Raw genomic sequence first — 27,279 nt, 5'->3', positions numbered from 1 at the left:
TCCAGCACCATCGTCTCTCACCTACCTGATATCAGCACTGGACATCTCATTGCAGATGGCACTTCAATAACTTTCTAAGGAGCTTAGCAGTTTCTACTCATACCCTGTCCCATACTTTTCACAGCAGAGTGATCCCTTCAAAAATGTAAATTGGGGATTATTTAAAAATAATCCAGTAAAATTCAATGGTTTCTGCTGACACCAAGAAGAAAATTTACACTCTTCCTGCAGCCTATAATACCGTCTTTGATCTGGCATTTTCTGACCTCCTTGCTGGCCTTTTCACTACACCATCACTATGTATCATCTATATTGGCTTTCTCCATGTTTATTAAACACATCCCAATTTTTCTTGACTTACCTTATGCAACTTTTAACCTGGAAAGATCTTTCATTGGCTCTTTGCTCTTTGTTCTTGGGTCTTTCCTTATCCTTCTCACTCCCTCTGTCATCATATTTACGTGCTTCAAAGCACATACTAGATACAATTTTTTTTTTGGTTTACCTGTTCATCAACCTGTATCTGTTTATTAGAATGTTATCTCTATGCAGGGAAGAGCCTTGTGTATCTTATTTACCACTATATTCCCAGTGCCTACCACAAGACTTGATATGTAATAGGCACTCAAATATTCACTGAATGCATGAAGAGCTTTACTGAAACCTTTGTATGTTGATGATGTATTCCTTCTGGGCAATTTAGTAGAGACATGGACATTAAGTTATCACTTTTAAGATTTTTGTGAAGAGTCTTAAGAACAACTGACCTTGTTACGAGATGACAGAAGTTCCTTCTGAAATATTTCACCATTTGTGCAATGACTATACTTCCCTTGTTATCAATCAGATATTGTCTTTTATCTGTGTACATTTAATCAATTCTTACTGTAAAAGGATTTTGATTCAGTACCTAACATCTCATTGTAGGTGGTGCCCTATACTTTTGTTGAGATTATGCAAGGCTTCTGGCCTCCATAATCCAGATTCCTTGATAATGTCCAGAATCCCTTCTTTTCCATCATCTAACTTTAATTCTTTTTCTTTTTTATGGTGAAAGGATATATATATATTTAGAATTAGCCAGCTGGACTCCGTTTAGATGATCCCGATTTTATTGGTAACATCCAAAGCATCGTAATCAGGAGCCAGTAAAACATATGGCTTCTTCTCTCCATCAGGCCGAATCAGGGTGTTGACCTTGGCCACATCAATGTCACAGAGCTTCTTCACAGCCTGTTTGATCTGGTGCTTGTTGGCTTTAACATCCACAATGAACACAAGTGTTGTTGTCTTCTGTCTTCCTCATGGCAGACTCAGTGGTCAGTGGAAACTTGATGATAGCATGGTGGTCCAGTTTGCTTCTCCCGGGGGCGCTCTTCCGAGGATATTTGGGCTGCCTCCGGAGTCGCAGTGTCTTGGGCCGCCAGAAAGTGGGTGACGTGCGGATCTTCTTTTTTTTTTTTGTGGCTGTGGACACCTTTCAACACTGCCTTCTTGGCCTTTAAAGCCTTCGCTTTGGCTTCGGCTTTAGAGGGGGCAGGAGCTTCCTTCTTCGCTTTCGGTGCCATCTTGTGAAAAGCCTAACTTTAATTCTTGACTTATTCCTCAAACTCTCATCTGAATTCCAAGTCTACCATTTGCCATTTCCATACCACCTGATTCCTCATCCACAGTCTGTCTACCTCAGGTACCTGTCCTCTTAAGCACAGCGTAAGCATCTCAGACAGCATCACCACAATAAGATCATGTGAGGCTGGATGCAGTAAATAGAAGGCAAGCACAGATGTGTTTTTTAAGGCACAGAGCCAGATAATGAAGTAATGAAAACGGCTCTGCTCCATTGTCCTGGTGAGTCTCTTCCCCATATATCTCTTAATTCATTCATTCCTCTCAATTTTTACCATCGACATCTTAGACTAAAACACCAAAAATTTTAGCCTAGGCTACTGCAAAAGCCTTCTAAATGATCTAAGTGCATCCATAATTGTTACCCTCCAGTTCATTCTCCATATCACAGCTAGAGAGACATTCTAAACAAAAGCTAGAGTATTTAAGATAAATGAGAGTTGAAGAATTTAAAGAAGGTAGTAGTAATGGTGTGTTGTGCATCTCATCTCTCATCTCTTTGCCACCCTATATAGAGAAAGAGAAGTGCTTCTCTCTCACGAAAAGCCAAGAGAGACTTCAAGGGGATCACTTTAGAAGCTGTACTATGTCTTCTGAGGTTTGAGGAATAGAGGGACTGGAATTGGACTCGTTCTTGAGAAATATAAAGGGTGGATACTGATTAGACACTTAGAGTTTAATGATTTCATATGGAGTGGGAAAGAGATAAAGTTATCAATTAACTTTAGACTTTCAAGCTAACACACATGTAAAAATCTTGGGTAACACTAAAAAGCAAAATAAAACAGGGTGTAAAAGTCCCAATCAAGTAGAAGAAGAAAAGAATGAAAAGAGGAGAAAAAAGAACCTTAAAATAAGGTAAGCAAGAAGAGAAGACAAAAATGAAACAGAAAAAGTGGGACAAATAGAAAGAACAAAAGAAGGTGGTAGGAATGAAGACAAATATATTCATAAAAATAATAAATGTCGTTGAACTAAACTCTCCAACTGAAGGACAGAAATTGTTAAATTGGCTAAAACCATAAAATTCACTATGTCTTTTATGACATATATAAAGCAGGTGAAAGTTAAAGGATTAAAATAATATATCGTGAAAATATTATCCAAAAAAGGCTGGTGCCATATATTAATAACCAAAAAAAACTAGAAACAAAAATTGAAACTCATAACAAAAAATCCCCGATTTGAATAGGCATTTCTACAAAGAAGACACATGGGTGGCCAATAAGCATGTGAAAAGATGGGCAACATCACAAATCATTAAGGAAATGGAAGTCAAAACCAAAGTGAGATATCATCTCACACTCATTAGGATGGCTATTAAAAAAAAACACACACAGAGAAAATAACAAGTATTGGTCAGGATATGGAGCAATCTGAACAGTTGTACATCACTGGTGGGAACGTAGAATGGTACAGCTGTGGAATATGGCATAGTGGTTCCTCAAAATATCTTTTTTACTTTTAATTTTTTGACTATATATATTTTGTTGCACTTTATCCTCAAAATATTAAACATAGAATTATATGATGCAGCAATTCTACTTCTGGGTATATGCTAAAAAGATTTGAAACAGGGACTCAAACAATATTTGTATACCCAGGTAGATAGCATCATTATTTGATTCACCACCACCAAAAGGTGGAAGCATCCCAAATGTTCATCAGTAGATGAGTGGAAAAACAAAATGTGGAATACATATATATATATATATATATATATATATATATATATACAAAACAGCATTTTACTCAGCCTTCAGAAAGAAGGAGAAATCCTGTCACATGCCACAACATGCATAAGCCTTGACATTATGCTAAGTGAAATAAACCTGTCACTAAAGGACAAATACTATGATTCCACGTATAGAAGGTACCTATAGTAGTCAAATTCATAGAGACAAAAAGCAGAATGGTGGTTGCCAGTGGGAGATGGAAATGAGGAGTCATTATTTACTGGGTACAGAGTTTCAGAAGATGAAAAATTCTAGAGATTGATGGTGATGATGGTTGTACAACAATGTGAATGAATTTCATGCTACAGAATGGTACACTTTAAAATGGTTGAAAAAAGCATAAAAAAAGGCACTGTAATACAAAAAAGCATTATAATGATGAAAACAGTCACTAAATACCAATAAAATGTTCAACTGATCATGAGGATGTGACTATTCTAAAATTACATGTACCTAATAACGATCTCAAAATATACAAGGCAAAATTGACACAACTATAATTTAAAAATGGACAAATCAATGTACACAGTAGGAAAGTTTAATGCAACTCTCTCAATAATTGATAGATCAAGCAGAAAAAAAATCATTAAGAATATAGAAAATTGTAATATCACAAAGAACAGGATTAATCTAACAAATAAATATTAATATTGCATGCAATAGGAAGACATTCAGAACACACCACCACAAAACATCTGCTCGAGCCTATTGATTGAGTTAAAGTCACTTAAAAAAAAACACACACACACACACACAACAGCAAATGTAGGAAGGACACTCTGACCTACCTAAAGGCAGGAGATAAAACTCCCATGTAAAAGGTGTCCTCCTGGCACCTGGAGAAGGACATTGTTTTTATTACCAGAGCCAGAGGCCAAAGCCAAGCGAAATCTGTACAAACACACCTTGTTCAACTAACCCTTATCTTCCCAGCCACTTCACAGTTAACTACCCTAGCCCAAGCCCCCTAGCCTTGTCACATTTTCACAACTTACTACTTTTTATTCAACACAGTATATTCGTGTTCAACTCTAACTGCTTCTTTGGGGGTCTTCATTACTTTAGGCGGGCTCCCATGTCACATAAAACTTACATTAAATAAATGTGTGTGCTCTTCTCCTGTTAATCTGTCTTATGTCAGTTTAATTCTCAGGCTCAGCCAAAAAACTCCAAGGGGATAGATGTAAAATTCTGCCTCCCATACAAAATTATTTACTGAAATCGATCATAATGGATGGCCTAGTTCTAGGCCATAAAGTAAATTTCAAACAATTTCAAAAAACAAATTTTCAAGGAAAAAATATTCCAGTCTTAAACTCTTCCAGAAAATAAAAAATAATTGTTTATGAGGCTAATATAATCTTGTTAACAGAACCACAGAAGGACAACATGAGAAAGAAAAATTACAGGCAAACTTCCCACATGAACATAGGTGTTTAAATCCTAAATATTAGCAAACGGAGTCCAGAAATGTATTGTATGAAAATAGATAATACACAATGACAAGATAGGTACATTCCAGGACTTTAAAGTTGGTTCAACATTAAATTCACAATATAATTTACAATGTTAAATAAAAAGTTAAAGGAAAAAATTCTGTAGATAAGCTCAATAGATATAGGAGAAACAATAATTTAAAACCCCAAACACCAAATCTCTTAAACTAGAAAAATAGATAAATTTCTTTAAATGATAAAGTGTTTAAAAAACTATGAAATGCTTAAAAAATATATATATTTAAAGTCAGGAACAACAATAATTCCATTATCTTTGATTTAACAAGGTATTGGAAGTCCTAGCCACTGTAACAGGAAAAAGCTTTAAGAGGCTAAGAAATGTTAAGGAAAAAACAAAACAAATTATAGTTGACCCTTGAACAATGCAGAGGTTAGGGAGGCCAACTCCCTGTGCAGATGAAAATTACTTTTAACTCCCCCCAAATTTAACTATAAGTAGGCTATTGTTGACTGGAAGTCTTACCAATAATATACACAGCTGATTAACACATATTTTGTATGTTGTATGTCTTACACAATGTAGTCTTATAATAAAGTAAGCTACAGGAAAAAACGTTATTAAGAAAATCATAAGAAAGGGAAAATACAATGATTATTTCTTAAGTGGAATGGATCATCATAAAGGCCTTCATCCTAGTCATCATCACATTGAGTAGGCTAAGGCGGTCTTACTGACTCAGGGGTAGCAGAGGCAGAAAAAATTCCAAGTATAAGTGGACCTGCACAGTTTAAACCCACGTTGTTCAAGGATCAATTGTACTGGCAGGTAATATGATTATCTACTTAAAAATATTTATACAGTATGGAGACTTCTCAAAGAATTAAAAATAGATTTACCATTCAATCCAGTCATCCGACTACTGGGTATCTACCCAAAGGAAAAGAAGTCATTATATTTTTAAAAAACACCTGAACATGTATTGCTTATTGTAGCATAATTCACAATTGCAAAGACATGGAATCACCCAAAGTGCCATCAGCTGATGAGTGGATAAAGAAGAGGTGGTATATATATACATGTATATATATACCATGAAATACTATTCAGCCATACAAAATAATGAAATAACGTCTTTTGAACTGAAGGCCATTAACCTTGGTGAAGCAACTTAGGGACAGAAAACCAAATACAGCATGTTCTAACCTATAAGTAGGAGCTAAGCTATGGGTATGTGAAGGAATACAGAGGGGTATAGAGAATAGTAAAGACTCAGAAGAAGGAAGGGTGGGAGGCGTGAGGGGGGAAAAACTACCTACTGGGTACAATGTACACGACTTGGGTGATGGGTACACCAAAAATCCAGACTTTACCACCGCACAATTCACCCACGTAACCAAAATGCACTTGTACTCTTAAAGCTATTGAAACGTAAAAAAATTTAAATTTAAATTTTTAAATTTAAATTTTTCGACTCCAAAACCCAAGAGAATATGCAGAAAAAGCACTAGAATGATTAAGAGAATTTAGCAAATTTGAAAGATAGAAGATTACTCTACAAAAGGCAATCCTAAGATGTCTGGTTTTGCTTTAGATGCAGAAAGATGAAATTGAAAAAGAAAAGAAAACAAAAAGTAGATAAAGTATAAAGTCATGAGTTTTCTCTAGCTCGTCAGAGAACTAAGGTCACGAGATAACCAAGTGACCTGAAATCCAGAGCAATGAGCCATTCCAAGGAGAGACTGAACACCAGGACAGTGTCACCTATGGAAGAGCATGGGAAGGAAAAACAGTGCTGGCCACAACAGGAGCAAGTAAGAATTAGCTGAAGTTGTAAAAAAGGGCCAAAGGCGGGCACGATGGTTTCTGCCTGTAATCCCAGCACTTTGGGAGGCCGAGGCAGGCGGATCACGAGATCAAGAGATCGAGACCATCCTGGCCAACATGGTGAAACCCCATCTCTAAAAAGAAAAAAAAAAGAAAAGAAAAGAAAAGAAAAGGGCCAAAGGCCTGCTATGTGCTAGTCTGTGAGTCTGGAAGTGCTTGGGCCCTGACAAATGGCAATCTGCACTCACTCGCAAACCCCACAGGCTTCCCTTGAAGGCATGAGGCAAAGACTGAGGCAGAGCAATAGACCAGAGACAGCCCACAGTGGAGGTGCAGGTAGTTTGTGGGTATCAGAGGTTGGGAGGAAACAGCCCTGAAACATCACCTACTTCCCTGAGCCTTCTTTCATAGGAAGTAAAAGCCTTAAACCACAAGAGGTTGGGCATTAGATGCTTTTGCACACAGGCCTCAAAAGAGCTGATCAGTGGCTGAGGGTTAGGGGGGCATCAGGAGGGTTCTGGCACAGAAGTCTTCCCTCATTCTCTCACCCTTTTCCCCTATAAAGCAAAAGCTTTTACCTACTGCCAGGGAAGAAGTAAAGGTACACTCACCCACAGGGCCCAGGGAAAGACATGTCTCAGAGGAGGGAAGGATGAAAATAATAACCTCTACCCCTTAGGAAGAATCAGGAATCTGTCTTGGTCCTAAAATTCTAAGAGAACTAAGAATTCTCTTACTACCAGGGGAAGAGCATGAAATTCCCACCCAGGATCTATCTAACAGTGATATAAGGCAGAATTTGGTTGCAAGAGGTAATTTATATTACCAGGTTTTGGGGGTTTTATTTTTCTTAATGGAACTCAGCAAGCTGAGTCTTAACATATAAATGGAAGACCAAAAGCCAAGAAAAGGCAGGGGGAGGGGGTTATTCATACAAGTTTCATAATTAGAGTCATTTAGTCAGTGTGTCACAGAGAAGACAAATACACCAGTGAAACAGAAGAGAGGACAGGAACAGACCAATGCATACACGGGACTAGGATATATCATAGGGCAGTGCTGCAGATCAGTGGGGGAAAGAGGGGCTTGTGTCGATAATAGATTACCTAGGTTAAAAAAAAAAAGAAAAACTGGATTCCCAGTTTACACTAGACACATCAATTCTACATAGGTAAAATTGAGAAGCTGGGTGGGGTGGCTCACACCTGTAATCTTAGCATTTTGGGCAGCCAAGGTGGGAAGATGACTTAAGCCCTGGAGTTCAAGATCAGCTTGGACAACATGGCAAAATATCATCTCTACCAAAAAAAAAAAAAAATAGAAAAGAAAAAAAATGACAAAAACTAGCTGGGCATGGTTGCTTGTGTGTGCCTGTAGTCTCAGATACTCAGGAGGCTGAGGTGGAAGGATCACTTGAGCCAGGTAGGTCAAAGCTGCAGTGAGTCATGATTACACCACTGTATTCCAGCCTGGGTGACAGAGGGAGACCCTGTTGAATGAAATGAAAGAAAAAAAGAGAGAGAAAAAAAGGAAGGAAAGAAGGAAGGAAGGAAAGAAGGAAGGAAGGGAGGGAGGGAGGGAGGGAGGAAAGAATTTAACATGATTCCAATACAATATAGGAGAATAGCTACATAAATTGTAGCATATTTATGTGATTGAATTACAGATCACATATCAATATTGAGTAATTTCAAAAGCATAATGTTGAAAAAGGCAAGTCATACATTTTACAAAACTAGTGTTAAAGCTCTAAAGCAAAACTTTAAAAGTTGTTAACATAAAATCCAAGACAATGCTTATCTCTGAGAAACAAGGTCGTGTGGGGTGGAAGGGAGGCAGGAAAGAAAAAAAAATTGCTGCCCAGAAGGACTGCTGAAAGGGCAACGGGCCCCCAACCCGGTGATAGAATTCCAGGGGCTGGCTGGGTGGGAGTAGTTGTCACGAGCTGCAAGAGTGGCCTTGCCCATGCCAAAGACTCTGGAGGTCTCCAACAGGAGGACTTCTTGCTCCTTTACCTCACCTCTCTTCTTTCACCCAAACTCTGAGGCTTAAGAAAAGACCAGAAGAACAAGGTGAAGGAAGAGAGTGGTAGTTGGGGGAACGTTCCAGGCTAAGAGGAACAGCATGCTCAAAGTCCTCCAGGCCAAATGGAGCAGGATGTGTTACAGAAACCAAAGTTAAAGCAGAGTGACTTCACTGCAGTGAACAAAACAGAGGTCACTCGAGAGAGTGGAGCCGGGTCAGTGGGGCTTTTTGAGTTCCGGTAAGGAAGTTGGGTGTTATTCCAGGAGAAACCTAGGATTCTCCAAAGAAGGGCTCCAGCCCCAGGAAAATAATCTCTCAATGCTCTATATGCCCCTTTGGCAGACTTAGTCAAGTGTAATCACGTACTTGTCTCCTTCTGGGCTAGAATATAAGGTCATGGAATGAGGTGCTTGAATGTCATGCTCACCACTGTGTTGCAGCACCCACCACAGTGCCTTACTGGTCATCAGTGTTCAATGGTGATTGGTGGAGTAAGGGAATGGCTTGCTCTGCCTTTCACCCTGACTACCTGAATAACTGCCTTTGGCCTCCTGCAGGCTTGAGAACACTGGGCTCCCAAATTCTTCAACTGCCCAGTCGAAGTTCCACTTGCTCTTCAGGTCTCTGACCCTCGCTTTGCTCGTATTTCCTGCCTTGAAGCTACCCATTCCCTAGTTTCTGTGCAAACAGAGCAAAGTTACTGAATCTCACTATAGATTGTGCTCTTCTGGTTTTTAAATATTCTGATCCTTAAGAGAATGAGCATATGCTTTTAAAAATAATTAGAATATAAGAAATTAATATTAATATTTGGATAATATTAATCATATTAATATTAAAATATTGAAAAGTGATTCTGTAGGTTTTCTACAGAAAAACACCTACATAAACACAAACTAACTGATCTGGAATGTCACACATACAAGATCCACCTAGCGCAAAAAATAATTCTAGAGATCACTGCCACTTTGTTAGAGACAAATTTATACAATCCTCATGAGAAAAAAATACTGCTGACGTTTATTATATTAGGTCTGATGCCCACGTTCCCCTCCACTTTGGAGTGAGCTGCCTCATGGTGCAAGATATTGTTAGCTGTGGGACAAGATATGTATTGACAGCCCCAAACACTTATAATATACAGATTCCAACCTGGTATAAGAAGAGAGTCCACCACTTTGAGACAAGGTGAGTATCTTAGTCTATTTGGGCTGCTATAACAAAATACCACAAACCAGGTAGTCTATAAACAGCAGAAATTTATTCTCACAGCTCTAGAGGCTGAAAAGTCTGAGATCAAGGTGCCAGCAGAGTTGGTATCTGGTGAGGGTCCACTTTATGGTTTATAGATGGTGTCTTCTACGTGTGTCCTTCGATGGTGGAAGAGCCTAGCTGGCTCTGTCCTTCAGTCCTTCCAGTGGTGGAAGGGCCTACCTAGCTCTCTGGGGTCTCTTTTATAAGGGCACTAATTCCCTTCATGAGGGCAGAGTCTTCATGACCTAGTCACCTACCACCTTGAGGGTTAGGATTTCCATATGTGAATTTTTTGGGGAAAATGGATATTTAGACCATAGCAGTGAGTTTCTGGTAATCTGAAATTGTTGAAATTATTTCTTTTTAGTTGGTAGATTTGGGGGTTACAGAATTCATATTCTTTTTTTTTTTTTTTTTTTTTGAGACAGAGTCTCATTCTGTCAACCAGGCTAGAGCACAATGGAGCAATCTCGGCTCACTGCCACCTCAGCCTCCTGGGTTCAAGCAGTTATTGTGCCTCAGCCTTCCCAGTAGCTGGGATTACAGATGTCAGCCACCACACCTGGCTGATGTTTTTTATTTTTAGTAGAGATGGGATTTTGCCATGTTGGCCAGGCTGGTCTCCAACTCCTGGCCTCAATGGATCTGCCGGCCTCAGCCTCCAAAGTACTGGGATTACAGGCGTGAGCTGTGGCACCCAGCCAGAATTTATATTCTGAATAAGAGTTATTAGGCCTTAAAAGTAGCTTTAAGCGTTATTGACTCTTACTGAGATGTTAGAAGTAAGCATTTCTGAGTATTCTGTATATTGTGTCATGCAATATTTCATAAAAGATAGCCTCCACTACATTAGATGTGTTGGTTTCTAGGATGTACAAGAGTTGTCATGTAAGTAAACTCTGTGGACAGGGAGTATCCAGTGTAGTCCAGAATATTTTTGATACTCAAGAGACATACATATTTATAGGTTGGCCTGATGGCACTGATATAAATGGTTCTAGGTTTCTAAAACTGGGGCATCATGCAAGACATCTTGGAGTCTATAAACGTATTTGGCCTTGTGGGTTGTCAAAAAAGACTTACTCTATTTGGCCAAGAAAATTATTCAAAAAAGTAGATCCAAAAATTTAGATTCTATTGGCCAGGTGTGATGGCTCATACCTGTAACCTCAGCAGTTTGGGAAGCTGAGGTGGTGAGCCCCTTGAGTCCAGGAGTTCGAGACCAGCCTGGGCAACATGGTGAAACCCCATCTCTACAAAAAAACACAAAACTTAGCCAGGCGTGGTGGTGTGTGCCTGTAGTGCCAGCTATTCTAGAGGCTGAGGCCAGAGGATTGCTTGAGCCTGGGAGGCTGAGGCTGCAGTGAGCTGTCATCCCTCTACTGCACTCCAGCCTGGGTGACAGAGCAAGACTCTATCTCAAAAAAATTTAAAAAGTAGATTCTAGAAACCGATATGCCATCTAAATATATGCAAATCATTACCCGGAGTGGATCACTTTTCCATAGTGTATATTGGTGAACTTCTTGCTGTAGATCGTTTCCTGGGGTTCGTTCTCAGGGACATACGCGAAAAAGATCATTTCATCTAAGGTGGTGTGCTGTGGGGCAAGCGCAGTCTCAAAGCCCATATCTGGAGGCTAGAACCAGAGAAAAAAGAATACTATATTTACACTACTTTATACTTCGATTGTGACAAAAGGCAAGTCACAGATTTATTTCCAGTTCACGTGAAAACAATACTGGTTTATTTATCAACTGAGGAAATACATCAACATGTTCTGTTGGAGTATCCATGTGTGTGCATGGGAAGAAGTATTTTCCTGTTAAGGAGGAATGGAAGTTCTGATGAATAAGATTTGGTGTAAGATTCCTGTGCCCTTCGTGGATGGTTGGAGCAAAAGGGTACACGGAAACTTGATTCACATGGTGTGTGTGTAGGAGGAGCCTGGAGATGCAGATTTTAGAACTGGGTTCTTATTTGGAGTTTTATTTAGGAAAAGGCCTGTGAAATCCCTGTCCTCACTTACTGCTCCCGATCTCGTGCTGGAGACTCTGGACAGCTGCCTTCTGAGTCTCCAAACTGGCAGCATATGCCATTCTCCCTTCCTAACTCACAGACCTCCCCCTGCAGTCTACCCAGGCACTTCTTGCCTAGATTTCTGATCTACAGGGCTTTCTTTTCAACACACCTTTCTCCGATCCTGACCCTGTCCTGCCTGGGGAAGCTTCAGGGGAGAGAAAAGAGGTAGGGACATCCCGAAAGGGGATGTTGGAGTTGACTTTGTTGCTATGAGACAAGGTGTGGGTGGTAGATCGTGCAGACTGGCTGGGGACACAGCCATCCCATCATGCCTCCAAGGCTCATCTTCTGTCATGCCTATTTTCCTAGTTACTGAATTTTGGAAATGCACCTAGGAGAAATGGGAAATAGATGCCAGGAAAATAAATGTGGGACTGAACCAAATGGCTTGAGGACTCTTGAAAATCACTGAAATGGCTAAAACTTTTATAATTCTGTATGACATTGTAGTCTGTGAGTGGCAAGCATATCCTAGGGAAAGTATGCAAGCCCAGTGGAAGGCAGCAGGGCGGCTGAGAGCATAGGCCCCAGGGAGGCCAGTTCCCTGGGATAGATGTCTAATCCCAGTAACTAACCAGCCTCTCTGTGCCTCACTTTCCTCATAAGTGAAATAGGAATAAATAGTTGTTATAAAAATTAAGAGCTCCAACACTGTAGTAAGAGCTAGTGATTATTTTACTTTATCCAGAGAGAATGCATGCATAGTTTCTTTGTGGAGAGGGAAGTGATGTTGTTGAGTGTGGCTTCCTCAAACTTGGCCTGAGTATACAAATTCTTGTAGGTTTTTCTTCTTTTAATAATCTAAACTTTCACATAAGGGAACTAAGATACTTCCTACAAATTGTGAAATTGGTGAAAAATTGAGGTAAATCCTTTTTTTTTTTTGGTTAGTTCTATCCTCTTGCTCACATCATTCACTTTGTATAAATGTGGAATCCACACCCCAGACTTGAGCAAAGACACAGGGAGTCACATGGTGGTATCTTAACTCTCTCATGAAAGTTCCAATCCTTATTCTCTATGCATATTTCAGACAGGGAAAGCTAACACACCATCCTCTTAACTGCAGTTTTGACCTGGTAATTGGAATGATCTTTTAAAACCAGATTCATCCTTTGTTCCATTTCCTTTAAGTCAATGGGCAGGTTTTACTAACCCCAGTCAAAAATATTTGATAATTTGCTGATGGTTTGAGAGTGTCCATTTTTATAACTGGTGCCCGAGGATGAGCTATTTTCACTAGTAGCATATTACACATTAAATATTATAAAAACCTGTATTAAGTGTCATCTGTAAAGAAGAGAACTCCTTTTTATGTTGTCACTAGAAAAAGAAGAAACCAGGGGGCAGGGCTAATAGGAAGGAAAAAAGAAAGGTAGATCACAGCTCATGTTCCTTTTTTTTTTTTTTTTTTTTCTTTTTTGAGGCAGGGTCTTACTCTGTTGCCCAGGCTGGAGTTCAGTGGCATGATCACAGCTCACTTCAGCCTCAACTTCCCAGGTTCGAGTGATCCTCTCGCCTCAGCCTCCTGAGAAGCTGGGACTACAGACGAATAGCCTGGGACTACCACCACACCAGGGTAATTTTTGTATTCTTTTGTAGAGATGGGGCTTCACCTCGTTGCCCAGGCTAGTCTCCAACTCCTGGACTCAGGCAATCTACCCACTCGGCCTCCCACAGTGCTAGGATTACAGGCATGCACCATGGCGCCTGGCATCACAATCCATGTTTCTTCAGGGCCAACTTTAGGAGGTAGAGAATCAACCCTACCTTGGCCTGGGCTGGGAATAATGGTTCTAGCTTAGAATGTCTAGTGGTGATCTGCTGTGAAGATATTTGCATGAAGGTATTCTAGGTGGAACTGAAGCTATATAGCCCCATATGGGACTTGGAAGAAGATGTGGAGATGTTGGTGGCACATAGAGGTTTTTCCTTTCGTTAAATAGAGCAAACTGCATTAATGAATTTGTCCCAATGAAAATACTTTCCCATTATTCTGTGTATTGAATGTGGCATCTATTCTTAAAATGAGGCAAATTGTTTTAATGTATTATATACTGACCTGCCCAAAAAGACTTCTGAAACGTCCAAAGGCTGCAGGTGGTCCACTGGCCTCAAAGTGACCTGGAGTCAGCTTATGTAGGAACCCCAACTGGTCATAGTATAAAGTGAAAATTCTATCATTAACACTTCCAGCTGCACTGTATCTTCCTACTCCTATTAGGAAATAGAGAGAAGTGTCTTGATACTGATATAATAGAAGCCGAAAAATGTTAATACCATACCTTGTAAAGACATCTTCATTTAAACTAACAGGTGGAAGTAGGGCCCTGAGACGTCTGAATTAGGAAAATGAATGATAGTTGTTAAGTCCCTGGGAAGTCTTCTCCAGACTCCATGTCATTACAGAACCTGTTCACTGAAGTAGGTGAAGAAATAAACAGAGGGGATGTTTAATTAAGAGATCTAGAAGAAAAGAGGTTAGGTGTCTGTAGTATTGGTTTCTCTTCCTATTACCAGCAAATCAGATTCCTGAAGAAGTAAAAGGCAGTGAGAAAACAACCCTTAGGAAGGCAAGGGGAATCATCAGTAGACATTGTGTCACTAAGTAATACTAAGATTAATACGTTGAACCAAACTGGACATCCTGTGGTTCTCTTATCCTTAGGACACCACGTTGAGAGGCACTGTCAGTAGTCAGATGGTGCAGCACCATTCACTTAGCCAAACAGACACTGGTCTTGAGACAGGGTCCCCTCCCTTGGAAGGAGCTAGAGTGAAAGATCATGGCTCAGGATGAAGAAGGCTAATTTCTGCACACTGCACCCCACCCAAACCCACCCAGTTGGCTCAGGTTCTCCTAGTTTTTTCTACACATTGGAGTGTCCTAGGACTCAGCTTTTAGATTTCTTCTCTATCTTTGGAGATCTCACTCAGTTTTAGGATTTTAAATCCATCTTTAGGTGGATAATTCCCAAATTTAAGCCTACTGTCTAGTGCTGTTCCCTGAAGTCTAGACTTACATAGCTGACTGCCTTCCAGCAGCTTCATCTGATGTTGGTTGGGCCTCTCAGAGTGAACTCATTCCAGACTGAGCTCCTGATCCTCATGCAAACCTCCTCCAGCCCCAGCCTGCCTCACCTTCATTAATGGCAGCTGCATGATTGCTGCTGCTCAGCCCCAAAAGCCTCGGTGTCATTCTTAATTCCTCTTTCTCACACCCTGTATTTAATCCATCAGTAATCCTATTAACTCTAGCCTCATAATATACAGACTCCATCCACTTCTCACCTCTGTCACCACTATCACCCTGTACAAGCCACTGTCATCTCTCTCGTGTCTCCCAATTGGTCTCCGTGATTCTGCCCATAGCTCCCTTCAGTCTATTCTCAAAAAAAGCATCCAAAGTAACACTTTTAAAATGTTAAGTCGCTTCATCCACTCCCCTCATCAAAACTCTCCATGGCTTCAACCTGTCTCTCAGTAAGAGTCAAAGTCCTTGCAATGCCCTCCAAAGGCCACCGTGGTCTGAATTCCAGTCCCTCTCTGACTTATTGTTTGTGACTTTCTGTGATGCTTACTCTGCTCCAGCTATACCAGCCTGAGGTTGTCTATGTCCGCAATTAGATAATCTGTTACAGAAACAGCTATCCTCCTTCCTCTCCAACCTTATACTTTTAATACATTGTTCTTGCCTGTCTAGGCTAATTCAGCCCTCCAATACAATGATGAATAGAGGTAGTGGTAGATGCCATAGCAAAAACTTTTGGTGTGTTATTGTAAAATCTGATTGGATATTTGTTATAGCTTCTTTCCCCCCCTAGATACTCTTAAAGTTACCTTCTGTTCTTGCTTTAATAAGCGTTTGTTTAAAAAATCATGAATGGCCAGGAGCGGTGGGAATCCCAATGCTTTGGGAGGCTGAGGCAGGCAGATCACCTGTGGGCAGGAGTTCAAGACCAGCCTGGCCAACTTGGTGAAACCCCGTCTCTACTAAAAATACAAAAATTAGCTGGGTGTGGTGGTGGGCACCTGTAATCCCAGACAATGCAAAGCAGGGCTACAAATCTCATAGAGGCCTTCCAATAGCCATAACCTCTCAGACAGGTTTTTTTTCTCTCTTTTTCTTTTCCTACCCACTTAACAACAAGATGACTTTGTTGTATTCCTTGGGGATGTCTGTGAGTGTGTATGGATTTACCTCCGATTCATCGTTATCCTAAGGGTAGAGCCCTTAGGGGTTCTGGTGTATGGTGGGGCACACCATCTATCATTCTCACTACCTGGGTAGACTCAGGGCCATATTAGTCTTCCAAATTCAAAGTGTAAGTTTGCAGGAATTTGTAAATCTCTTCAGGTCAAAAGGACTTTAGCACTGTGAGCCCTGCTTACCTCTCCAAGTGTATTAGCCTGTTCTCGTGCTGCTAATAAAGATGTACCTGAGACTGGGTAATTTATAAAGGAAAGAGATTTAATTGACTCACAGTTTCACATGGCTGGGGAGGAGCAAAGTAACATCTTACATGGTAGCAAGCAAGAGAGCTTATGCAACAGAACTCGTTTTACAAAACCATCAGATCTTGTGAGACTTATTCACTACCACCAGAACAGCAAGGGAAAGACCTGCCCCCATGATTAAATTACCTCCCCCCAGGTCCCTCCCACAACACATGGGGATGATGGGAGCTACAATTCAAGGTGAGATTTGGTTGGGGACACAGAGCCAAACTAAGTTTTTGTTTTCCCTTAGATTTTGGCCTGGTTGTTTCTATTAGCTTTTCAGGTTCTCTATCTATCTATCTATCTATCTATCTATCTATCTATCTATCTGAGACAGAGTCTTGTTCTGTCACCCAGGCTGGAGTGCAGTGGTACAATCTCAGCTCACTGCAACCTCTACCTCCCAGGTTCGAATGATTCTCCTGCCTTGGCCTCCTGAGTAGCTGGGATTACAGATGTACCATGCCCAGCTAATTTTTGTACTTTTAGTAGAGACAAGGTTTCACCATTTTGGTCAGGCTCGAATTCTTGACCTCATGATCCACCTGTCTTGGCCTCTCAAAGTGCTGAGGTTACAGGTGTGAGCCACCATGCTCAGCCTCAGGTTATCAATTTAAAAAATAGTTTATCTAAGCATTTTGTTAGATAAATTATTCCCAGCAGTAAAGTGATGTCACAATTGGAAATGGAAGTCCCTTGGATTCTATGTTCTATGGATGATGTTCATTGTGTCATTACTCATCCAGTTGCCCTATGCATAACTCTTGACTATACCCACTTCTGTCTATTTACAGCCAATCCTTCACAAATTCCCATGGCTTTCATTCATAATTTTCCATTGTTTTCTCCATATTTGTGGCCACTCTTCTAATCCAGATCCTCATCATCACACGTAAACTTTTAAAATAGCCTCTTATTAATGTACCACTTGGCCTAAAATCTCACATTTTCCATTATATTCCCCTATATGATCTTTCTAAAATACAAATGTCATTATGTTAATACTCCCTTAGTTGCATGATGAAATTCTTTAGCTTGACTCAAATGGAAAACTGAGTTCAGCTTACCTTTATGGTCTCATCATCAATGAGTCATCCCTAGGAAACTTATAATTTAGCTATAGTATACTACATGTGCCATATATTTCAACACAATGTCTTAATTCCTCTACATGGAATATTCCCTTATACCAGGCATCCCCAAACTTTTTACACAGGGGGCCAGTTCATTGTCCCTCAGACCGTTGGAGGGCCGCCACATACTGTGCTCCTCTCACTGACCACCAATGAAAGAGGTGCCCCTTCCTGAAGTGCGGCAGGGGGCCAGATAAATGGCCTCAGGGGGCCGCATGTGGCCCGTGGGCCGTAGTTTGGGGATGCCTGCCTTATACTTTTATCTTGATCTTTATGTGAAAAGACTGAACACAGTCCATTTCAAATGTATTCTACTTTGGCACGTCAGTTGATTTCTTCTCATGTTCCTTATAGTTCAGTTTTTTATATTTACAAGATACTATATTATTTTAGGGCATTGATTCAATAACGATATATTTTTACTATTTATATTTTATCACAGAAAGAACTTTATTTATTGAATACTTTCAGCCTAAAACACTTGCTCTGTGTGAATATTAACATTTCTGCCTCTGTTTTCTCTCCCAGCGTGTTTGGCATATTTGTTTGAATCTTTAATTATATTTTTTTCTCTCCACTTAAGCTTTAAGTTTTTCAGTCCTGGCAACATATTTCAAGATTTTAAAATCCAAAATGAGACTCTGTCTTTAATGGAGAAATGTAAGTTACCCTCAGATACCTGCTCATTCCCTCATCTGCTTCAGGGTCGCTCACCCTGGCCACAATACATGCTACACTACAGCCACACAGCACACCCTTCACTTGGCACTTCCTATTCACCTTACCTTATTATTATTTTTTTTTTTCCTGTGTAGCATTTATCTTATATACAGCCTATTTTGATTTACTTGTTAATTATTAGTCTCTTCTGACAAGTGTATAAGTTCCATAGGAAAAAAGACTGCTGTACCCTTAGTGGTTGAAACAGTACCTGGCCTATATGAGGTACTGAATAAATGCTGCTGAATAAGTGAATCCATAACATTTATGGTGATAACTGTAGACCAGCTCTACTTTTGGTTATTCTATTTTGTGCTTTGTACATTTTCAGGTTTGTCTTCTTTCTTTTTTATATCTTTTTTTTAAGGGTTATTCTGTTTCCTTTGCTTTAATACACATATGCAAACTTAAATGTGTGTGTGTGTGTGTATGTGTGTGTGTGTGTGTGTGTGTGTAGGTATTGAGTCTTGCTATGTTGCCTGTTGGTCTTGAACTCCTGGGCTCAAGCGATGCTCCCACCTTGGCCTCCCAAAGTTCTGGAATTCAAGCATGAGCCACCACATCCAGCCTTCTTTTGCTTTTTAAAACTTGTAATGTATACATGTTTTTTTCTTGTTGTTGTTTTTTGTTTTTTTGAGACAGAGTTTCACTCTGTCACCCATGCTGGAGTGCAGTGGCACGATCTCGGCTCACTGTAACCTCCGCTTCCCAGGCTCAAGTGATTCTCCTGTCTCAGACTCCTGAGTAGCTGGGACTACAGAAGACCACCAGCATGCACATTTTTTAAAATTCCATGAATGATCACAATAAAGGATTCCAAAAAATATCCTAACTCCATGTAAAGTTAAACTCAGATAAAGAGATAGTATTTTGGACTGCCTTTTAGGGATGGCAAAATTTTGGCTTTCTTGGTTTTAACTTTTTGTTATTCCCCTAACCTTTTAAATTCTTGATTATTTTATGCGGTTCTGAGAGACTCACTGTGTTTTTTTGTGTCAATAATAGTTGTGATTATTTCCTCTGAATCACGTGTAGTCAGGTTTTTTCTTATGCTCCTGTGAGCTGATTTCAGTAGCAACACTTTGCTGATGTAATTGCTAAGGTTCAATATGCTATATTTTGTGGATAAACATGGCAAGAGACACTTGTTTCACATTGTTAACAGCTGGGTAATTGAGACACGTCCTGTAGTTGGTGTGTCTTACAATCATTGTCAGCCAGAGGGCACTCAAACCATAGTGGTCAATTGCCTACCCATGCAGGTACTTTGTCGCAGTCATTTATACTGTCATCACTTTAATTGAGTTTCCTGGATCATTGGTGCAATACATGTTGAGTTTGACTGCTGCTTAAAGTGCTTTCAAAAATATTACTTTAAAATTTGGCATAGAAACAAAGTTATTGTGAGTGCAGAGAAGAAAACAAAGCAATAGGACATATGTTTATCAGTAAAGCCAGTGTCATGAGAAATCACCATAATTTGTTGTAGAAGAATTCTATGTTTTCTTTTAGAGAATGAATATGAATAATGAGTTGAGTTGGTTACAAATTCTTAGGTGAAACTAATTTTTTTTGGAGGTTCTATATTAGAAAATGCGAGAGGCATTGTTGCAGCAGAAGAATCCAAGGCTGGCTTGATTTTTGTTGCTTTAAAATTGATTTACATTTTTCATTTCAAATAATTTAGAAGAGTGTTTTTGCTTTTAGTATTAGTTTGTTTTGCTTTTTTTTAATTAAAAAATTAATGTCATTATTGATTTTGGTTTCCTTTACTCTTTCAATTTTTTTGTATTTATTAATCCATCTATCCAACCATTTCTATCAGAGGGCTATACTGTGCCAGGAACTGTAGATAAAAGACAGAAACATACATCCACCATTTCTGTTCATCACTAGAAATTCCTACATTTGTAGTTTCTGAATCGTTAGCATCTATATTTATTATTTTAGATTCTTTCCACTTACTTCTTCATTCTACATCTGGATACGTTTCTATAGTTTATATTTATAATTTTTATTGACAAGTTTTCTTGGGTGTTGATTGTTTTCACTGTTTCTAACATTACCTTGCTAGGTCTATTTTGATTTTGTTTCACAATATGTGCTGTTTATTCTCTATTTGGCCATTCCTCCAGATCCACTCTCAGACTTTCTCCTTCCTGTTTGGTGCAATGAAAGACTGATTCCTATGAACTGCAATCTTTGTGCAATTTCCAGTTGACTCCTGATTGGGTTTGGCAAATGAAATGCAGCAGCGGGAGTTAAGAAAAGGGAAGGAGACAGAAGTTAAGGTAGTTTTCACCCTCTTTCTTCTTGCTTTGGTGGTGTGTTTCTGTGGTGGCTGTGAGCTTCCTAGACTAACCTCTTAAAGGGTGGTCCCTATTCCATTCCAGCTTTGACTGGCCTTTAGGAATGCCATCTATCTATATGTCATCTACCTATCTTATCCCTCTAAGCAAAGAGACTGTAACATCTTTCTCCCATTGCTAGTCTCTGGATATTTTAATATCACTGTTGTGCCCTTTAACCATGTCCACCCTCTGCAAATAGTATCCTTATAAAGGTTCTTTGGTTAAAAGACCTGAGAGGAATTATGTTTCCTGCCTGGTCCAAAAAGGAAACAGTGTTTTTACCTAAAATGTCCGTAGGACATAGAATATAGAGGTGGGATTCTGGGACTGAGTTACTTGTATGCTTAATAAATGAACAGATGACCTCTTATGCCTGGCAAACCATAGCAAGCAAGGGCTTCACAATTACTAGATCATCTCTTTGGAGAGCATGGGTTGGAGTATCTGTGGAAGGGTAAAACTTGAGGCAGTCCAGTGGAGTAGTTGCAGTTGATTACAATAACAACTGTGGTTTTTACAGAGATCGTGGGGTGGCATGACTTTTATGGATATACTGGAGAGCTTACAAAACTAAAAGAAAAGCTTAGGACCTTGAATATTCAATTCAAGGCCAGAGTAGAGGCTCTGGCAGTTATACAGGGAAAAAATGAACCTCACTTTGTAACATATATAAAATTAGAGACTTTACATTTGATCTGTATATGAAATCTAAAACAATCAATCTCCAGAATAAAACAGCATATTTTCATAGCTTTGAGAAAGGCAAAGAATTCTTAAATAGAATACAAGAAGTAAAAGGTACTAATCATAAAAGGAAAGATTGATCAATTGAGCTTTTTTTTTTTTTTTTTTTTTTTTGAGACGGAGTTTCGCTCTTGTTACCCAGGCTGGAGTGCAATGGCGCAATCTTGGCTCACCGCAACCTCCGCCTCCTGGGTTCAGGCAATTCTCCTGCCTCAGCCTCCTGAGTAGCTGGGATTACAGGCATATGCCACCATGCCCAGCTGATTTTTTGTATTTTTAGAAGAGACGGGGTTTCACCATGTTGACCAGGATGGTCTCGATCTCTCGACCTCGTGATCCACCCGCCTCGGCCTCCCAAAGTGCTGGGATTACAGGCTTGAGCCACCACGCCCGGCCCCAATTGAGCTTTTAAAAATTAATAATTGGCTGGGTACAGTGGCTCATGCCTGTAATCCCACCACTTTAGGAGGCTGAGGCAGGTAGATCACAAGACCAGGAGATTGAGACCATCCCGGCCAACATGGTGAAACCCCATCTCTACTAAAAAAAAACCACAAAAATTAGCTGGGCAAGGTGGTGCGTGCCTGTAATTCCAGCTACTAGAGAGGCTGAGGCAGGAGAATTTTCTGAACCAGGGAGTTGGAGGTTGCAGTGAGCCAAGATTGCACCACTGCACTCCAGCCTGGTGACAGTGCGAGACTCCATCTCAAAAAAAAAAAATTAATAATTTTTGTTCAAAAGATACCATGAAGAAAGTATGTAAGACAAGCCACTAATTACAAGAAGACATTTCCAATTCATATTTGTAACAAAAAATCAGGTCCATAATACATTAAAATCTCATAGAAATCATTAAGTGACTCAAAAAAAAAAGAAAAGTAACTCAAATCAAAATTTGATTCAAAAAAGACTTGAAAAGAATTTGCAAAAAGAATATAAAAATGAACATATAAACATGTGCTTGACATTATTACTCATGCAAACTATATCTTCAACGAAATACCATTAGGCTGGATGCAGTGGCTCACACTTGTAATCCCAACATTTTGGGAGGCCTGCCTGGACAGATCACTTGAGTTCAGGAGTTTGAGACCAGCCTGACCAACATGGTGAAACCTGTCTCTACTAACAATACAAAAGAAAAAAAAAATTACCTGGCCTTGGTTGGGGGTGCCTGTAATCCCAGCTACTTGGGAAGCTGAGGCAGGAGAATTGTTTGAACCCAAGAGGCAGAGTTTGCAGTGAGCCAAGATTGCACCACTGTACTCCATCCTGGGTGACAGAGTAAGACTGTCTGAAAAAAAAGATACCATTACACATTCATCATAATGACTTACATTTTAAAGACTAGGCTGAGCATGGTGGTTCAAGCCTGTAATCCCAGTACTTTGGGAGGCCAAGACAGGAGGACTGCTTGAGCTCAGAAGTTTGAGAACAGCTGTGCAACATGGCAAGACCAAAATTACTATAAAAAATAAAAAAAAATCAGCCAAGCCATGGTGGAGTGCACCTGTGGTCCTTGCTACTCAGGAAGCTGAGGTGAGAGGATCACTTGAGCCCAGAAGGCTGAGTCTACTGTGAGCTGTGTTCAAGCTACTGCACTCCAGCCTGAGAGTGAGACCCTGTCTCAAAAAAAGAAGAAGAAAAGAAAGACTAACAATATTAAGTGTTGACTAGAAGGGGGATCAACTGGAACTCCTTCACATTGCTGGTGGAAGAGCAAATAGATACAATCACTTTGGAGTAATGTTGGCAGCACTTACGATTTTTTTTTTTTCCACAAAAAGATAAACAAATATAAACTTAATGATGCAACAATTCCATTCCTAGGTATACATCCAAGAGAAAAGAAAGATTATGTCCAGAAGAGATGTATACAAAAATGCTAATCACTGCCTTATTTATGATAAGCCCCAAATGGAAACAATACAAATATCCATCAGCAGTAGAATGGATAAATACATGATACTATATTCGTACAACAGAAGAGTACACAGCAGTGAAAAAGGATGAATTACTAATACATACAACTTTATGAAGAAATCCTGCAGTCGTAATGTTGACTGAACAAGTCAGACACAGACACATTTATACTGCACAATTCCATTTGTATGATGTTCAAAGCTATGTAAAACTAATCAATAGTATTATAAATGATAATAACAGCTACCTTTAGAGGTACGCAAATGAAAAAAAAAAGTAGGCCAGGTGCAGTGGCTCATGACTGTAATCCCAGCCCTTTGGGAGGCTGAGTCAGGAGGATCACTTGAGGTCAGGAGTTTGAGGCCAGCCTGGCCAACATGGTAAAACCCTGTCTCTACTAAAAATACAAACAGTAGCTGGGCATGGTGTTGCATGCCTGTAATCTCAGCTACTTAGGAGGCTGAGGCAGGAGAATTGCTTGAAAATGGGAGGTGGAGGTTGCAGTGAGCTGAGATCATGCCACTGCACCAGTCTGAGCAACAGAGTTAAGACTCTGTCTCAAAAACAAAAACAAACAAACAAAAAAAACTGGGAAGAGGGAGCTTTCTGGAATACTGGAAATGTTCCACATCATGTTCCTAACAATACTCACAATTACTTTCATTTATTTCACAATCATATGATGCCTGATCACCAGAATCTTAGGTTGACACAGCTGCTGTCTCAACATGTGATTCAGACATATAAACCACAAGGATTAATCTTGATACTGACATAAGTTAAACAGAAGCTTTATTGACAGAATAGAGAATAAATAGAGTGGCAAAGATCTGGAGAAACAGAATCAGGATTTTGTGATCTCTCCTTATCCTCAAACAAGGAAGGACCAGTAGAGGAGATTGTACGACTGTAAAACAGCCTTTGCTGGTAAACATCAAGGACAAAATATTGAGGCCTACAAAACCATGCTTTTTGAAGTTAGATCAGAAACCTTTAGAAACTTTGTCATTTAAAATCATATCAGAGACTGAATATCGGAAGAAACTGGTTATACAATAAAAAATGCTGTGTGTTTGAACAAAAACAACACACCCTCTGTCTTGTCTTGGTGAAAGTGTTTTTCTAATTCCTGTTAGACATATTAAAATATCTCCAAGTCCACCTTAATCTCAAAACTTACCCAATAATCTATAAAAGTCCACTGTTGAGGCAATATTGAGAAAAGGAAGGTAAATCAACAAAATCCTGAAGACTCTTGGTAATACCCTCCTAACAAGTAAGAAGGTGTATTGGTCCATTTTCATGCTGCTGATAAAGACATACCTGAGACTGGACAATTTACAAAAGAGAGAAGTTTAATTAGATTTACAGTTCCACATGGCTGGGGAAGGTCCCACAATCTTGGCAGAGGGTGAAAGGTACTTCTTACATGGTGGTGGCAAGAGAGAAATGAAGAGGAAGCAAAAGCAGAAATTCCTTATAAATCCATCAGATCTTGTGAGACTTACTCACTATCATGAGAATAGTACAGGAAAAACCAGCCCCTATGATTCAATTACCTCCCCCTTGGTCCCTCCTACAACATGTGGGAATTCTGAGAGATACAATTCAAGTTGAAATTTGGGTGGGGACACAGCCAAACCATTTAAGAAGATGACAAGTGGATGAGAAGATATCAAAAGGAAAAGTAAAGGGAAAAATCAGGTCCTCATGAGTGAAACCAGGTTTACCACTTTCCAGAGCATTTTACTGAGTTGAGAAAAATGGGTCCAAGTCCTATCTAAAAGAGGCGAAGCAGATGGGTCTCAAGAATAATTTACCTACGCTATATTAGAGCAAATAGAAGATCTGACCAGTGCTGCACCTTTAATGATGAACTTGATGGAAACAGGAAGAGTGGGAGGAATAGAAAAAGAAGAAGCAGCAAGGAAGGAAAAGGGATAAAGAAGAAGGTGGGTAAATAGAGGAGGGGCATGGAGAAGATTAGGAAGGGAGAGATTATAGAAAGGAGATGGAGCAAGATGGCTGAATAGAAGCCTCTAATGATTATCCACCTCTGCAGGAACATCAAATTGAACAATGATCCACACAAGAAAGCACCTTCATAAGAACAAAAAATCAGCTTGGGTACCAGGTTGGCCACAGTGGACAGTACACCAAGTGGGCTACTAGGGTCTCTGATTCCGGATCTTGGCTGTTGGATGGCATTTCTAAACCTGCCCTGGAACAGAGTGGGGCCACTGCCATGAAAGGAGAAACCCAGGACTGACAGCATTCACCACAATCTGACTGAAGAGCCTTTGGGCCTCGAGTGAACAGTGGCAATAGCCAGGAGGTAAATTCCATGGGCTTATGGTGGTGGTGGCCATGTAGAAAGACTGCTCTGCTTCAGGATAAAGGAGGGAAGAGTAGGAAAGATTTTTGTCTTGTAGCTTGGGTGCCAGCTCAGCCACAGTAGAACAGAATACCACACAGACTCTAGGGTTTTCAACTTCCTTGGCTCCCAGATGGCATTTTTGGACCTAGCTGGGGCTGCGGGCAACTCACTGACCTGAAGGGAAGATCATACCCTGGCTGGATTAATCACCCACTGACTATAGAGCTCTTGGGCCTGGAGTGAACATAGGTAGTAGCCAGGCAGCGGGCACTGTGGGCCTGGGTAAGACCCAGTGCTGTGCAGGCTTTGGGTCTGACCCGGTATAGTCCTAGTGGTGGTGGCTACAGGGATGTTTGCATCACCCCTCTTCTAGCTCCAGACAGCTTAGCACAGAGATAGAGACACTATTTATTGAGGGAAAGTAAGGTAAGAGAACAAAAGCCTCTTCCTGGTAATACAGGGAGTTCTCCTGGATCTTATACAAGACCACCAAGGCAGTACTTCTACAAGTTAGCAATAGCCAAAGCATTACTAGGCTTGAGGTACCTCCTAATGAGATACAACTACAGTGACCAAAGACTTAGATCACAACATTCAAGTGCCTTTGAATACTTGGAAAGCTTTCCCAAGAAGGACAGGTACAAACAAGTCCAGACATGATGACTACAATAAATACCAAACTCTTTAACCTCCAAACACCAATCAGTGTCCACAAGCAAGACCATCCAGAACATGACCTCACCAAAGGAACAAAATAAGGCACCAGAGATCAATCTTGGAGAGACAGAGATATGTGACCTTTTAGACAGAGAATTCAAAATAGCTGTTTTGAGAAAACTCAAGGAAGTTCAATATAATACAGAGAAAGAATCCAGAATCCTGTCAGATAAATTTAACAAAGAGATAGAAACAATTAAAAAGAATCAAGCAGAATTCTGAAGCTGAAAAATGCAATTGACATACCGAAGAATTTATCAGGTCTCTTAATAGCAGAATTGATCAAGCAGAATAAAGAATTAGTGAGCTTGAAGACAGGCTACTTGAAAATACACAATTAGAGGAGATGAAAGAAAAAAGAATAAAAAGGAATGAAACATGCTTTAAAAATCTAGAAAATAGTCTCAAAAGGGTAAATCTAAGAGTTACTGGCTTTAAAGAGGAGGTAGAGAAAGAGATAGGGATTGAATATTTACTCAAACGAATAATAACAGAGAGCTCCCCAAACTTAGAGAAAGATATCAATATTCAAGTACAAGAAGGTAACAGAACACAAAACAGATTTAAGCAAAGAAGACCATCTCAAAGCATTTAATAATAAAATTCCCAAAGTAAATAAAGGATCCTAAAAGCAGCAAGAGAAAAGAAACAATAACATACAAAGGAGCCCCAATACATCTGGTAGCAGACTTTTCAGTGGAAACCTTACAGGCCAGAAGAGAGTGGCATGACATATTTTAAAAACATCTTTTATCCTAGAATAGTATATCTATGAAAAATGTCTTTCAAACATGAAAAAGAAATACTTT

At 39.8% G+C, this 27,279-nt stretch overlaps 1 protein-coding gene across 1 annotated transcript in view; it reads right to left on the bottom strand.

The window, feature by feature from the left end:
- The window catches only part of CATSPERB (cation channel sperm associated auxiliary subunit beta), a 185,524-nt gene that overhangs the window by 46,314 nt on the left and 111,931 nt on the right, over nt 1-27,279 (bottom strand). The window contains 2 exon segments of the mRNA XM_074393468.1: nt 11,408-11,562; nt 14,068-14,222. Coding sequence (XP_074249569.1) covers nt 11,408-11,562; nt 14,068-14,222 — 310 coding nt within the window.

Source organism: Saimiri boliviensis, chromosome 2, assembly GCF_048565385.1.
Source record: "Saimiri boliviensis isolate mSaiBol1 chromosome 2, mSaiBol1.pri, whole genome shotgun sequence".
Taxonomy (NCBI): domain Eukaryota; kingdom Metazoa; phylum Chordata; class Mammalia; order Primates; family Cebidae; genus Saimiri; species Saimiri boliviensis.
Note: the sequence above shows the minus strand (reverse complement) of the source record. Positions and strands in the feature narration are given on the sequence as shown.